Source organism: Sebastes fasciatus, chromosome 15 (genome assembly GCF_043250625.1).
Source record: "Sebastes fasciatus isolate fSebFas1 chromosome 15, fSebFas1.pri, whole genome shotgun sequence".
In the NCBI taxonomy this organism is placed as follows: domain Eukaryota; kingdom Metazoa; phylum Chordata; class Actinopteri; order Perciformes; family Sebastidae; genus Sebastes; species Sebastes fasciatus.
The window spans coordinates 21,436,291-21,450,052 of NC_133809.1; the positions used below are offsets into that span (position 1 = coordinate 21,436,291).

The 13,762-nt window shown below is 44.0% G+C and overlaps 1 protein-coding gene across 4 annotated transcripts in view; it reads right to left on the reverse strand.

Moving 5' to 3' along the window:
* tiam2a (TIAM Rac1 associated GEF 2a) overlaps positions 1-13,762 on the reverse strand; it is a 108,729-nt gene that overhangs the window by 30,008 nt on the left and 64,959 nt on the right. For all 4 annotated transcript variants that reach the window (XM_074661309.1, XM_074661307.1, XM_074661308.1 and 1 more), the window contains 4 exons: positions 11,412-11,597; positions 10,946-11,089; positions 5,846-5,902; positions 1,533-1,709 (listed from right to left, as the gene is read on the reverse strand). In XM_074661309.1, the coding sequence (XP_074517410.1) occupies positions 1,533-1,709; positions 5,846-5,902; positions 10,946-11,089; positions 11,412-11,597 (564 nt within the window). The remainder of the gene's footprint in view (positions 1-1,532; positions 1,710-5,845; positions 5,903-10,945; positions 11,090-11,411; positions 11,598-13,762) is intronic.

Genomic DNA, 13,762 nt, shown 5'->3' on the forward strand with positions numbered 1-13,762 from the left:
GAGCGTAACATAACTAGATCTGCTGCTACAGATGCTCCAACAAGACCACACCTGACATAGCTGAGAATTTCTAACTTAAATTAACTTTGTGTTCCCGTGTGATTAGACCCCACATTACAGGAAAATACACGTTCTCACCATTAAGTATGAATGGCAGGATTATGTAAGAAATACTCTAAAATGATACTAGACCAGCCCTGTCTCCTAAAAATTACGTTCCCATTCAACTAAGTTGCATTCTGAGCATCATTCGGAAGGATGTATTTAGTGGCAGATTACGTTTGTCTTTTACGTATCACAAATACCTTCATGGGCGCCCTGATAGCTCCCCCATATACCAAGGCCTTATCGCAGCGCCCGGGTTCGAATCCAACCCGTTGCTGTCGCCCTCTCCCTCCCCTTTTCCAGTCTATCCACTGTTCTGTCAAATAAAGGCCAAAAAAGCCCTAAAAATACTAATTAAAAATATATATACTTTGGTAAGTCTGCGATGGCTGCAGTGAGTGACATACTACAAGGAGCGACGTGCAGAGCAGGTGACGTAATATATTGATCGACCGTGACTGAAAATACATTGTAATAATAATAAATAAATAATTAGACTTATATATAGCGCCTTTCAAAAAACCCAAGGACACTTTACAAAACAGGGCACTCAAAATCATACTAATAATAAAACGGAGGAAAAAACTGTAGGTAAGTAATTAAAAGAGTGATGGATAGATAGAGTTAGCTGAGGTCATAGGCCGTGATGAACAGGTGGTGCTTGAGGTGTTTTTTTGAAAAGTGTCCAGGGATGAAGCATTTCTGATTTCAGGAGGGAGAGAGTTGCAGATGGCGGGGGGCCCCTCTGAAGGCGCTGGGTGATTTATAGGTGATGCGGGACTTGATTGGAAGCCAGTGAAGGTGCATGAGAGTAGGGGTGATGCGCTGCCAGGGCCTAGTGCGGGTGAGAACCCTGGCAGCTGAGTTCTGAACATACTGAAGCCCGTCCAGGGCTTTGCTGGGTACCACGGACAGGACTCCATTGCAGTAGTCCAGACGGGAGGTAATGGATGAGGGACTCTGCCACGGAGTCGGAGAGTGATGGCCGGAGTCTAGTTGTATAAAAATGTGATTGAATAATAACGGCTATAACAAGCGAGAAAGTCCTCTAGTCGCAACAAACACATTTCCCCTAGGAGATCTGTGTTTGTGTCCCGTGGGAAACGTAGTAATTTGTTGCATTTACTAAACCTAAGTAGTTTTGTTACGTTCTCGTTTTTGTTTTGTTTCCATTTACAACGTTAATCACAAGTTTAAAACTGTAACTGTGACCCTAATCTGGGAGAAAATACATTTCCCTCAAAAACATATTTTGGTTATGAAGTTTACTTGCATGGGAACGTAATTTTGTGGGAGACGGGGTTGACCAGACAACTAAATCTAAATGACATCACAGCTTTTGTTTTTTTGCAACAACTGTCAAGAATAATGCTCTGTCATTGTGTTGACATGTCATCATTTCTCTGTAAACTGGCCGCAAACCCAACCTTGCAGGCTGCAGAGAGAAGGTCAGCGGCCGTCTGGTCCCTTCTGACAGGAACTTGGACTGTCAGGCCGTCTGGCATGTAGACGCACGTCAGCACGTCCGTGGCACCGCTGATGCCGTCCCACGCGCCGCCCTCAGGGGGCGACATGGAGTAGATGCTGGTCAGCATGTCCAGCCTCTGTGGGGGGAGGGTAAGAAGGGAGGGATAAAAGAAAAGGGGGATGAGCAGCATTAGATGGAGGAAAGAAAATGGGAAGAAGAAGAAGAAGAAGGAGGTAAACAGAGGGAGGGAGGAAGGAAGCGGGTGTGGGAGAGCAGTAGATTTTGAGCAACAGCACACAAATCAATACAGTTCCATTAGTCTAAACGCTTGGCTGTGGATCAAGCGTCGGAGCAAAGATGTCATACAATTAAGCCTTTCAGGAATTCATTTGACAACATAGACGGCAGTTGATCCACATAATAGTCATCGTAATGGCCGTGTACACGAGCGGATTGGCGAGGGTCGACTGGCAGGTCTAGACGTCCAGATGATATCTATTTAGTTTGAAAAGCCACAAGAGTCACTTGAGTAATGTATTCTGGACAATTTATTGTAAAATCAGTCAAACTTTCAGACCAGCCATGTGAGGGTAATTGTTTGTTGGTGGCATTAACAGTGAGGTTTGAGCTCGGCTTTGGGGGTTTTTGGTTGCGACTGTGTGTCTCTGGAGGGGAGAGCGCCACTGCTGCGTTGAGGGGCTGTGGGAGACGCCACAGTGCAGCCGAACACCGCAATTATCACGGAAAGGCTCAATCGCAGCAAATGTACTGAAACTCATGGGTTTGAAGAAGCCGGCGATTCAGCACTTCTGACAAAGACGATACCAGTTCTTGGTTAAACTGAGACACGAGACCAAGACGGATAATTGCATGAAAGAATAGGTTTTGAGTGTATGCTGATGTTTTAAAGGCATTATGGGATCATAAAAATGGAGTGTGTGTGTGTGTGTGTGTGACTGTTTCTGTCTGATGTGCATGTGTGTGCAGCTTTTCAGTCTGTTTCAGACGCTGGCAGCTTGCAGTTGATGCATCACCTCAAGAGGAAAAAGACCTTTTTCCCTGCCAGACGGAAAGCCTGAAGGGACAAGCTAAGGCTGATTCAGAGCATCACTTACTCCACGCACACAGTTCTCAGTGTAGCTTGGATAAACACAGACACACAGACAAACATTTGCCTAATTTGTCATCTAAATGTCCCCTTGACTAGTTAAAAATAAAAGGCCAACCAATGTTCTTACCAAAATGTTTCCCTAACTTGTTGGGATGGAGGAACACAAGGTACCACTTCAACACCCTGCGTCTTAGGGATGTGAGCTCATGCTTACAAAACTGGAGGATGAAAAAAAAACAAGCCGTCATGGCAACAAGTTGCATAACCGCCCCGCTTGTGTCCCAGCGACATGGCGTGACCGGAAAACTAAGTTTTCGGTTGCCTGCGCTGACCAGCGGCTGACTAACACTGTACACTCTTTCATGGTCAGAGAGGGTTGAAACGGGCCGACGGTTGCCTGGTCGACGTTCCATGAGCGACTGCCAAGAGTACGGTCCGGGGGCACGCGCTGGACTTCAACAAGTGCTCTGTGTGGCGAGCGTGTGTACTGTATTTATGTTTCGCATTCAGCCAAATAATTAAATACTTCAGTCTTTCCGCTCAAATGTGTTTCCAAGCAAGCCGTCCTCCAGCATGCAGCTTCTAAAGATGGAACGTGGAGCAACAGACGGGTTTAGTGGCCGCTGCACGAATACACCCTTTCTGTTCCACTTAGCAACTGAGTAACAGAAATACGACAGTACAGGGGTGACCATGAAGAAGAAACACAAGAGTAAATGAAGACAATTTCATGCAATTTCCCTCCATTACATCTATTAAAAGGGTATTACTCCTCATTTCCTCAAAGCTCCACCCCAAGGACGCCCTTTTCACCGCTGTGACACACTTTCCTCTCACACCCGCAAGGTGACGATAATGACCCATCGGTACTGGCTTGCACTGGCGCCTGTTCCTCAAGTTCAAAGCAGAGGTGTGTATTTGTGGGTAGTGGAGTGTGGTGACACAGAAAGAGGAATCAGTGTGTCATGGACAAGACGGGAGAGCTTGTGATCACCAGCCAATAAAATCTTAAAAAAGAAACACAACACTTAATAATCTTATCCCCTTAACCATTATTTCCATAACCCTGCTCAACAGAAGCATTTGTATGCGTGCATTCATGTCATTCTTTTTCTAGCAGTAGAAACATATTCGCTCGCTCCGCCGCTGGCAGAACGAGTGGGTGGATGGAGGATTGGAAGAGCAAATGCCAGTCTATATGTTTTAACCTCTGTGGAGGACAAGACAGCCTCCATGTTCCCAACAGGTTCCATATAGATGTTTATATCTCTCGGCTTTAATGCAACAGTCTCAACCTTATAGCTAGACAGTGTCAGCAGCACACCCTCAGCCTGTTGAAATAGCTGCTTGGTTAAAATCATGTAGAAAAGCACAGCAACCACATGGACAAACTCTCGCGGACGGTCACAAGCTATATATACACGAGAGAACAACGAAGCTTGGGCGCACACATAAAAGTGTACCCTTCACTTGACTCACTTCAAAGGATTAGTGGAAGATGATTGCTTTATTAGAGTAATTCAAGGGATTTGAGACAACAGGAGCAAAGTCATCAAAACTGAGATGATGTGTGTTGACAAAAAAATCAATACAGCCGTGCTATCCTCTCTCTCTCTCTCTCTCTCTCTCTCTCTCTCTCTCTTTCTTTATCCCTACTTCCCACCCTGAAGGGTCTTAATCCCCATTAAATCAACCGGATGACGACCCGTTTTCCACATCCAAATTCTAGGGAAAGACCGAAACACTCCGCATTTTAAGAGACATTAAAGCGTCGACCCGATGAAGGCCATTATTGTTTCCCCAAACCACTTCCTGTTCTGAGTCCATCTTGAGGCCCTTAAAGGGGGCAGTTGTAACACTCGCCACATTCACCACGGACTCACACTATGAATCATAGCATCCTGTGGAACAGCGATTCTTCATGACACCCCGTCCCTGCTCTGTCTAAAAGCATCCATTATCCTCATCTGTCAGCGCCAGACCATCATCTGTTCATCCAGGAAAGGCTTTGATAAGATTTTATTTGACGAGACAAAACAGCAAAAGATATTTATAAAACTATCATCTCATTGATATATTTGTAGAGAAATTCACATTTTTGTTGCTTCCTTTTCACATAAAAACACAGACTCATCTGCAGAACAGCTCCATTTGAAGTTATTAGGTATTTAGTTACTTTCTCCAAAGTCACTTCAGAGCCTTCTCAACAGGTGGGCTTCAGACAAAATCATTCTCCATTAAAAGGAATAGTTTGATATTTTGGAAAATACACTTATCTGATTTGTTGCCGAGAGTCAGGTGAGAAGATTGATACCACGCTTAGGCATGAGTGAGATATTGATCTTCTCAGCCAACTATCAGCAAGAAAGCAGATCCAAATATTCCCCCAAAATATCAAACTATTACTTGAAAATGTTGATCTATTGCAACCCGAGTCTCATTTCTGAAATAGTTGTCCATCATGAAAAACCCTGACCGAGAGGACGAGGAGATGTGGAACAGCTCGTGAACAGCGAGGGCTCGGAGCTGAAGCTTATACAGCAATATATTTCACACTTCCCTGATCGAGGCATGTAACCACCCAATAACCTGCGAAAGCTGCAGCTCCAAACGTGCGGCTGCTCAGATGGCCAGAATTCACACTCTTCAATCATTCAACACTTTTACCATATAAAAACCCATACACTCACACTTTCGAGCGCTTCTGGTCAACACTTCAACTCAACACTCTCCATTAACTCAATTATGCCGTGAATTGGACGCCCTGTCCACGCCGCAGTTTAACACGCTGTAAAAAAAACTCTTGTTAGATGTGCTCTTTCAGACACCTGCAGATCAACATGAAAGGAATCGCTGCTTTGATCCTGGACAGGTAATATACACAGGCAGACACACACACTTTCTGATCCCCTCACACACACACGCGCTATGTGTAAAACTATCTTTACACAGCTCACTATCAAAGCCATGAAAGACTGCAGAGGTCAAAGTAACAGCGGACATGTTTCTGCCACGGCTACTTCACGCTGAAACTCGTAATTCAGCTCGTAAAACGGTACCGCGGGATGGATATGACAGATGGCGGTTGGAATTTTTTAAAAGATATATATCAAAGATCCACAAACCATAGAGGACAAAAATTACGGGACGCTCTGACTCACCTCAGTGCTCCTGGGAGGCAGGGCGTACGTTTGACCTCCAGCGTCGCTCTCAAAGATCTGAAACCGAGAGAGACACACAGTTAGAAGTTACAGACAGAGGGGCACCACACTGATTGACTCATAAGCGATTAAGTGCCCAGCAAACTTCGGCAACACAATATTAGACACACACAGTGCTATTATGTAGTTAATTAAAAACTACGTGTGGCGAGTGCGGCGCTTTGATACTGCTCCCAAACGGGGTCTGTAGCCTTTGAAGGTGCAATGGTGGAAATGTGGCGTGCGTGTGAGTGGAGGGTGGTGTGTACGGACACTGAGTGGTTTCTGTGTAGCAGAGAGATGAAAGGGGGGGGGGGGAAACAGTCCGGTTACAGATGAGAGGAGGGCAAGCGCTCCCCCCTCCTTCACCACATCCACCCCTCAGTGTAGAAATCTCTCCCGTTCTTCTCCCTCAAACTCTCCTCTTCAGATCCTCTACCCGGCTTGTGATTGTAAGACGTGTTGTGTCTGGCTAAGCCCGGTGCTGGAGGTGACTCTGCAGCCTCAGAGGGCTTTAACAACTCTATAATACAGCAGTGACACAGAGCCATCCGTTATGTGAGGGTGTAACTCCAGCCCTCGGTCTAACAGGCTGCAGTTATCAGGCTTTGCTGAGATACTTTGTCAGCGGGCAGGAGAGGCATGATAGGTGGCACAGCTGGTGACAGAAATGGGGCATTTTGATCCTGTAAGCAAGGCAATATATTGCAAGAGAACACACCACCATCTGAGTAAAAAAAGTCACTATGTGAAATGGCTACTATGGGGACTAACATTACACATTAATACAATTGGACTCATTTGATCCACAAGAGTCTCAGCTTTCCCGTCATACCCAATTTATGCAATTCAAACTGTTTAGTGACCTCAGTATGCAGAAAAATTCAAATACACCATTTTAGAATAGGTGAAAATAACACATTTGTACTGCATGTTTTTTTGCCCAAAACTGCATGTGATTATCATAAAGTGGGCATGTCTGTAAAGGGGAGAATCATGGGTACCCATAGAACCCATTTTCATTCACATATCTTGAGGTCAGATGTCAAGGGACTCTTTTGAAAATGGCCATGCCAGTTTTTCCTCGCCAAAATTTAGCGTAACTTTGGAGCGTTATTTAGCCGACATCGCGACATGCAAGTATGACATGGTTGGTGCCAATGGATTCCTTAGGTTTTCTAGTTTATATGCTGCCAGTACCTTCACTGAAGCTTTAAAACTCAGAAAGACAGAATAGCGGCAGGTAGTCTGACTTTTAAGAGGTTAAATACAAATTTATGCAGCGTTCTGGAGAATCGATACAGTATCGCAATAAAACATAATATTGCGATATTCATGTGTATCAATATTGTCTTACACCCCTAGACTTGAAGCTGCATTTACCGCATAGAGAGGAATTGGCGTACGGAAGAGACTTGCACACGCAATCCCCATTTCTAAGGCTCAGGATTACTTCTCTCCAAAGAAGTTCCCTTTACAATCCGAAAAACCTCTCTCGCTCCTGTTATGGTAGTACGAACCCTCATCTGACCCCAGAGCAGCAGAGTAACTCTCCCTCCAGTACATTTATAAAAGCGGCTGTAAACAAACTTCGCCGTAAACTGACTAATTTTAGAAGGCTTTACCAACTCTCCCACAAATCCTCGAACCTTTCTGGCCTACTTCCCACAGCCGACTGCAGGCCGGCTCCTTACTGTATACATAGCTCTCCTAAGACGGATGAGAGATGAGAAAACAAGAGGGAAGGAGACGGGGGGGAGAGCATGACTTTGGGGCAAGGTTGTCGAGCGCGGCGTTGCGGTGGTAAATGGGATTTAGGCTTAGTCAACACAGATGAGTCAGTATGGAAACTGTGGGAGAAGGTCCGCCGGCTAACGCTCTAATGTTTATGCTCTGAGAAACCGGAGGTTTGAGAGAGAAAGAGGATACAAACGAAAGAGGATGAGGCTGGAGGGAAAAACGGAAAGACAAACGGTGGGAGAAATTGGGGGAGAGAGTGAGATGAAACTCTAGCTTTGAGAGATTAAATAAGTAGAGGCAAAAAAAAAAGATAGGGTGTTTGAGTCTGAGGAAGGGGGGATAAACGGAGAGCAAAAGGAAGGAAAGCACCGAAAGAGGATATCTCGAAAATCTGGGAGAAAGCACAGTCTGAGAACCCGAGAAGGTAACAGCAGATTAAGTGCATGGAGGAAAGTTTGGCTCCTCAGATGGCCTCGCTGTCCAAATCCTTCTGCAGCAAACACGTGTCTCGTCAGTACACGAGAGAACAGCCAAGGAGCTGATGATGTCATTTCAATTGGCCACAAAAACACTATCAATGATCTTTGGCTCTTGCAAAAAAAAAGGAAATCAACTAAGGCTGTCACAGTTAACGCAATGATAACGTGTTAACGCAAATTCATTTTTATCACCACTAATTTCTTTAACGCATTAATGTAACTTGTGATTTTTAGTTTGTAGCGGCCTCAGTTTTAAAGTTAGTGAGAAGACACTGGTAGACCTTAAAGACCTTACAGACATGCCCACTTTATGATAATCACATGCAGTTTAGGGCAAGTCATAGTCAAGTCAGCACACTGACAGCTGTTGTTGCCTGTTTGGCTGCAGTTTGATATGTTATGATTTGAGCATATTTTCTTTTGCTAAATGCAGTACCTCTGAGGGTTTCTGGACAATATTTATCATAGTTTTGTGTTGATTTCCAGTAATAGATATATACATACATTTCCATAAAGCAGCATATTTGCCCACTCACATGTTGATAAGAGTATTAAATACTTGACAAATCTCCCTTCAAGGTGCATTTTGATCAGATACAACATGCAATTAATCGCGATTAACTATGCAATTAATCATGATTTAATATCTGAATCGATCAACAGCCCTAAAAACACAAAAACAGCAGATGTCCATGAAAATCCAGCACTGTAAAAATCCCTTGAACCTCTCACCAGCCTTTTTTTGTTCCTGATTAGCCTCTATGTAAAGAAAAAAAATACCAGAAAAGCACTAAAACGAGCTTGTAAGAGAAGGTGGACTTGGGGGAAAAAAATAATAAAGGGAGGCTGTTTAATATTTAGCGTCTTTACACCAACCATCTGCTGGTGTCTGCGGGGCTGAGGAAAAGAGTGGAGAATGCCATCTACCACACATGGCTTTCAATAATTCATGCGAGCGCTGCAGCGCCACCTCGGCCTTCTGCACTGCGAAATGGAACTGGGCCTCATTAGGACGGCCGGCTGGAGCTCCCCGGGAAAATAATAACACGCACGCACATACCTAGTCGCTGACAGAGGTGTGCAAATGCACAAACATAAATATCACAGAGCAGGTGGTGGGACGGGTGATGCTAGATAAGAGCAAGCGAAACAGGACAGGGAACGTTTTGTTAGCAGTCAGAAGAGTCACCGACTGGAGAACATGATTGGCTCCGAAACAATAAAGACTCCATATTGACATCACAGCAGAAAGAAAAATGAAGGTAGATTGCCAAAACCACACTCCTCCTCTCCCTTCCTATACTGTCAGCTAATGAACGGCCTATAAAAGACGAGCAAATGAGTGTTTCCTGTGGCGATTCTTAAAATAGACCACCAAGAGTGGAGTATTCTCAAGGGCTGCACCTTCAGGGTACAGAGTGGTGGATTTCTGTATCAATAAATAACCAGCTTGTATGAGTCTAATTACTAACCTGAGAGGATTTAGACTCTGCACCTGGGAGAGGAATGCTCCTCTGTGTTTATGTTGATGGGAGATGTGAACTCAGAGGGGGGGACGGGGACGTGAGCTTATGTGCTTCTAATTAATAAAATCTCCTTAGGGGGACATGTGCTGCATGACTCTACCGATCTCTTGCTTTCTTTCTTTTATGTCAACGCAGGCGTTGTGCATGCCAGTAAGCAATAAGGCAACATGCTTTCAGGTTGTTCCGTTAACAGTGCGTCCCAAGAGACTGCGTTGTAGTATACCTCATCACTGTGTGCATGCATGCATATGAATTCTGCATGCTCATGTTATTATGTCTATGTGTGTGGGTAGTTTCCCTGCTGAATATCCTGCATTACAAGTCTAAAGCTAATCCAGGCCACCTGAAGAGTTTCATTACTTTAGCGTCACTTCGAGGTCTAAGAGCTGCTGTCAGGCTGTCAACACTGACAAGAACATAAAAATACTGACATGAAGTTCAGCAGGTAATCTTTCATCATCTCTGTTTTTATCTGATTTAAGGCTGGCCCACACAAAGATTTTTATAAATCTTAAAAGATTTTGAAAGTGTGAGAGACCTCACACGTAACGACATGTTGTTAAATTTAACAGTTTAGTTCCTATAGTGTGTGGTGAGGAACATTTAACAGCACACCACACACTAACAGATTCCATTCATGAACAACATGAACAAGAGTCCTGACTCCAAAAAGAAACAACATGAATTTAGGCAGGACGAATTAGCAAAGTTAGTTTTTGCACTACATTGTACTGAAAATCCATGAAGGAAAAAAGAAAAATAATGGACGAAGTCATGGAGACACGTTAAACACTTGTGTTGGTGGCTCAAAAATCAACAAGTTGGCCCTCCATTTCTGAGGTCCATCTTATAACTACTTTATGCTTTGCGATTGACGACAGTTGTCGCCATGACGACAGTTGTTGTCCTTCCATTTCAGTCAGATTTGTTTCCCACGGTACTGCATCATCGGCTGTCCTCGGGGTTTCTCACACTCAACAGGATATCCGATCATAAACATGTTTAATATTTACGATTTGAAATCGGTGCGGCCAAGATAGACTTCCGAGCTGATTGAAGGGTTGTAAAAAAACTCTCTTAACATACCTCACACCCCCAAGAATATCTGGAAAGATAATCTTTAGAACCATCAAAAGGCTTTCCTGACATATGTCGGAAAAATCAGGCTCAAAATCAGCTTGATTCTCGTGTGGTGTGTGCCCAGCATTAAATGAAATATAAATTCTTTCATTAGAGAAATCGCTACTGGTAACATTTTCTACTTATATACTGTATATCTAATTAATACCCAGATCTGTGTGTGTGTTCAGTGGTACCTGTGCTGCAGAGGGCCTCTTGTCCCGGCCCCTCTTCGTGAGGTTGTCGAGGCCTTTGAGCGAGGAGAAAAGGCCTCTCTTGCGCTGTCTGTGAGTCAGGGACACCGAGCGCCGTCTGAGTGTGGCCTCATCTCTGGAACAGATCTGAACAGATGCACACTATCAGAACTGCAATCATCAAGCTCTACAAAAAAAATCCTGTCTAATCAGACCATCTTAATTAGGTTTATTTTCCTCCAGTAAGGCACAAAGGGAGTTTTGGCTGAATGCTTTTTACTTATAAATGATTAAAAGATTTTCAAGGTTACTGTTTCACATCAAGTAAATTCAAACTTAAGTATCACACACACAAAAAGGAATGTTTAAAAAAAAAAAAAAGCATCCAATCAGAACACAACGCTGGACCTTGAATTCTGTATTGTGCTTTTATTCATTAGTCGTTCATCTGTCTTTTCTGCTTCCTCACCAGTGCATGGAAGGAGGAGACGGAGAAGATCCCCAGGCGTCCCAGGGTGGATTTGGTGGGGCGGCTAGCGATTGCCAGCAGGCTCTTTGGGTTGGGCAGCTCTCCGCCCTGTAGACTGGCCAGGTAGCAGCGCATCCTAAACAGATCCATGTTAAACCTCTCCAGGTTCTGCTCCCATTGCTGGATCTGAAGGAAAAGGAAGATTTTACAGGTTTTTGTAGATGTTCTGAATGTGATTTTTCTTGCCGTTTTTGAGGGGGATAGCTGGGAAAAGAAAGTGGAGAGAGGGTAAAGGAGAGGGGAGGCAGGAAAGGGAGACTCAAAGAGGGAGATCCAGGGTCAGTCGAGGGTTTTCCATCAAGCCGCAATTGCTTGCAGATGTTGGTTGAGGGTGAGGGCACACATTGGAGGAGGCTTGATAGCGAGGGGGGGACTGCATATCTAGCAGAGGAGTCAGAGTGCGCGCAGTAAATCCTAATGCCCATTTTTTATGCAAGTCTAGAGAGAGTGGTGATGTTGCACAGTACACCCGTTAAATCTCCACCCTGCACACAAACACACGCAGTACACACACACACAGTTTACAGTTGCTTTCCCCTCTATCCCTGTTTGCACTATGCAAGCTATGAGAAAGTGCTTATTTTGTTGGCTGGAGACTGCTTTTAATGAGAACACTCAAGTTAAACAACCCTCTATAACAACTGACTTTAATAGGTCTCGTCTGCCCTGTGAGTTCATTTACAATAACGCACTCTTTGGCGTTGCGCTATTAGGTCTCGTTGGCGTTGATGGCATTCTTTAGAATTAGGAACAAGCTGAGGAGGAACATGAGGGTTGGTGTTTTATGATCCTCTGACATTTTAAACATCTTAAAGAAAGAACTTGCACAGAGATCACCATGGGACCATACTGGGCTATGTGCTAAACCCATAAAAACGCCTATGGGTGTAGCTGTGCAGGTGGCCTCGGTTAACAAGCCGTGAGTCAATGACATTGGGCCATTATTTCCATTCCAGACTTGGACCATGAGGACAACTGCGAAGAATCCACATGCCTTGCAGACGACCTTGCATTTTGGCATGTCAGCTATTTAAATAATTGGAAAACTCATCAAATACTATGGTACGGCATTAGTTCTTCGCAAAGCAAGAGTGGCAATGGACCCACATATCAAATTTTATCTCTCCAATAACAGCAAAGTCACAAAAGTTTTTGAAAGTTCTGTCCTTTGGTGGAACATTTGCCCCGGCGCTCTTAAAGGTACTGTGTGTAACAATTAGGGGATCTATTGGCAGAAATGGAATATAATATTAATAAGTATGTTTTCTTTAGTGTGTAATCACCTGAAAATACAAATCTGTGTGTTTTTGTTACCTTAGAATGAGTCGTTAATATCTACATACAGAGCGGGTCCTCTTCACAAAGTCCACCGCCATGATTCTACAGTAGCCCAGAACGGACAAACCAAACACTGGCTCTAGATAGGGCTATTCGCGTTTTCATGTTTTCACGTCGGCCAACGTAGCTCTCCTACATGCTGGGCACACAGGACTTTTGTAAGAATAAGTGACCCATTTTTCCTCTTATAAATGAAAAAGTTGAATTCCTATGCAATAAAACACACCCTTGTTCCACTCAGGAGTTTTGCAGCCACGGCCTTACTTGGTCTGGTATGACCCGTAGCTTTTAGTGGCGAATGGTAGCTAGCTAATGCTAACTTGCTGAGTCACCCTCTACTTGTGCTACTGTTACACTGTGTTTTAGCACTTAGCATTATCCTGTAATTGTCATTTGTGTTCACAGTCGTCAGCAAAAGTTGCACAGTCACGTTTTACTATGTGGCCTACTTATAATTACAAGCTATTTCAACATGTTCTCATCCAAACTCATCACATAGGCTACTGCCACTTTGTCACGCCCCTTGTCATCACTCTAAATTTAGGCAAAAAAAAACACTTAGGTTTAGGAAGAACTACATGATTGGGCTTAAAACTATTACGTTTGTAAAGTGAGAATGAAACTGAACGTTGTGAACACGAGACACGGACGAACAGCTGATTGTAACGTGAAAGTGAAATTTAACACGCGGGACACAAACGGTGGTCTCCTGGATTAAAGCCCTGTGTTTGTTGGATGTATTCCTTTTACATTTTGACTTGTCTAAAGACCTTCGTGTCAGGTCTAATTCTTGGCATCACCCTGGTGAACCCGAACTCAAAGACTTAAATCCTCTGATAGTAAGTAAGCAAAGAACATTTTTATCCTGCTATTCTTGGGTCATTATGCAGTAGGCTACATAACACGGTGTTCTGGAGGAACTGTGAATTAATTCCACTGAGTGGTTTGAAGAT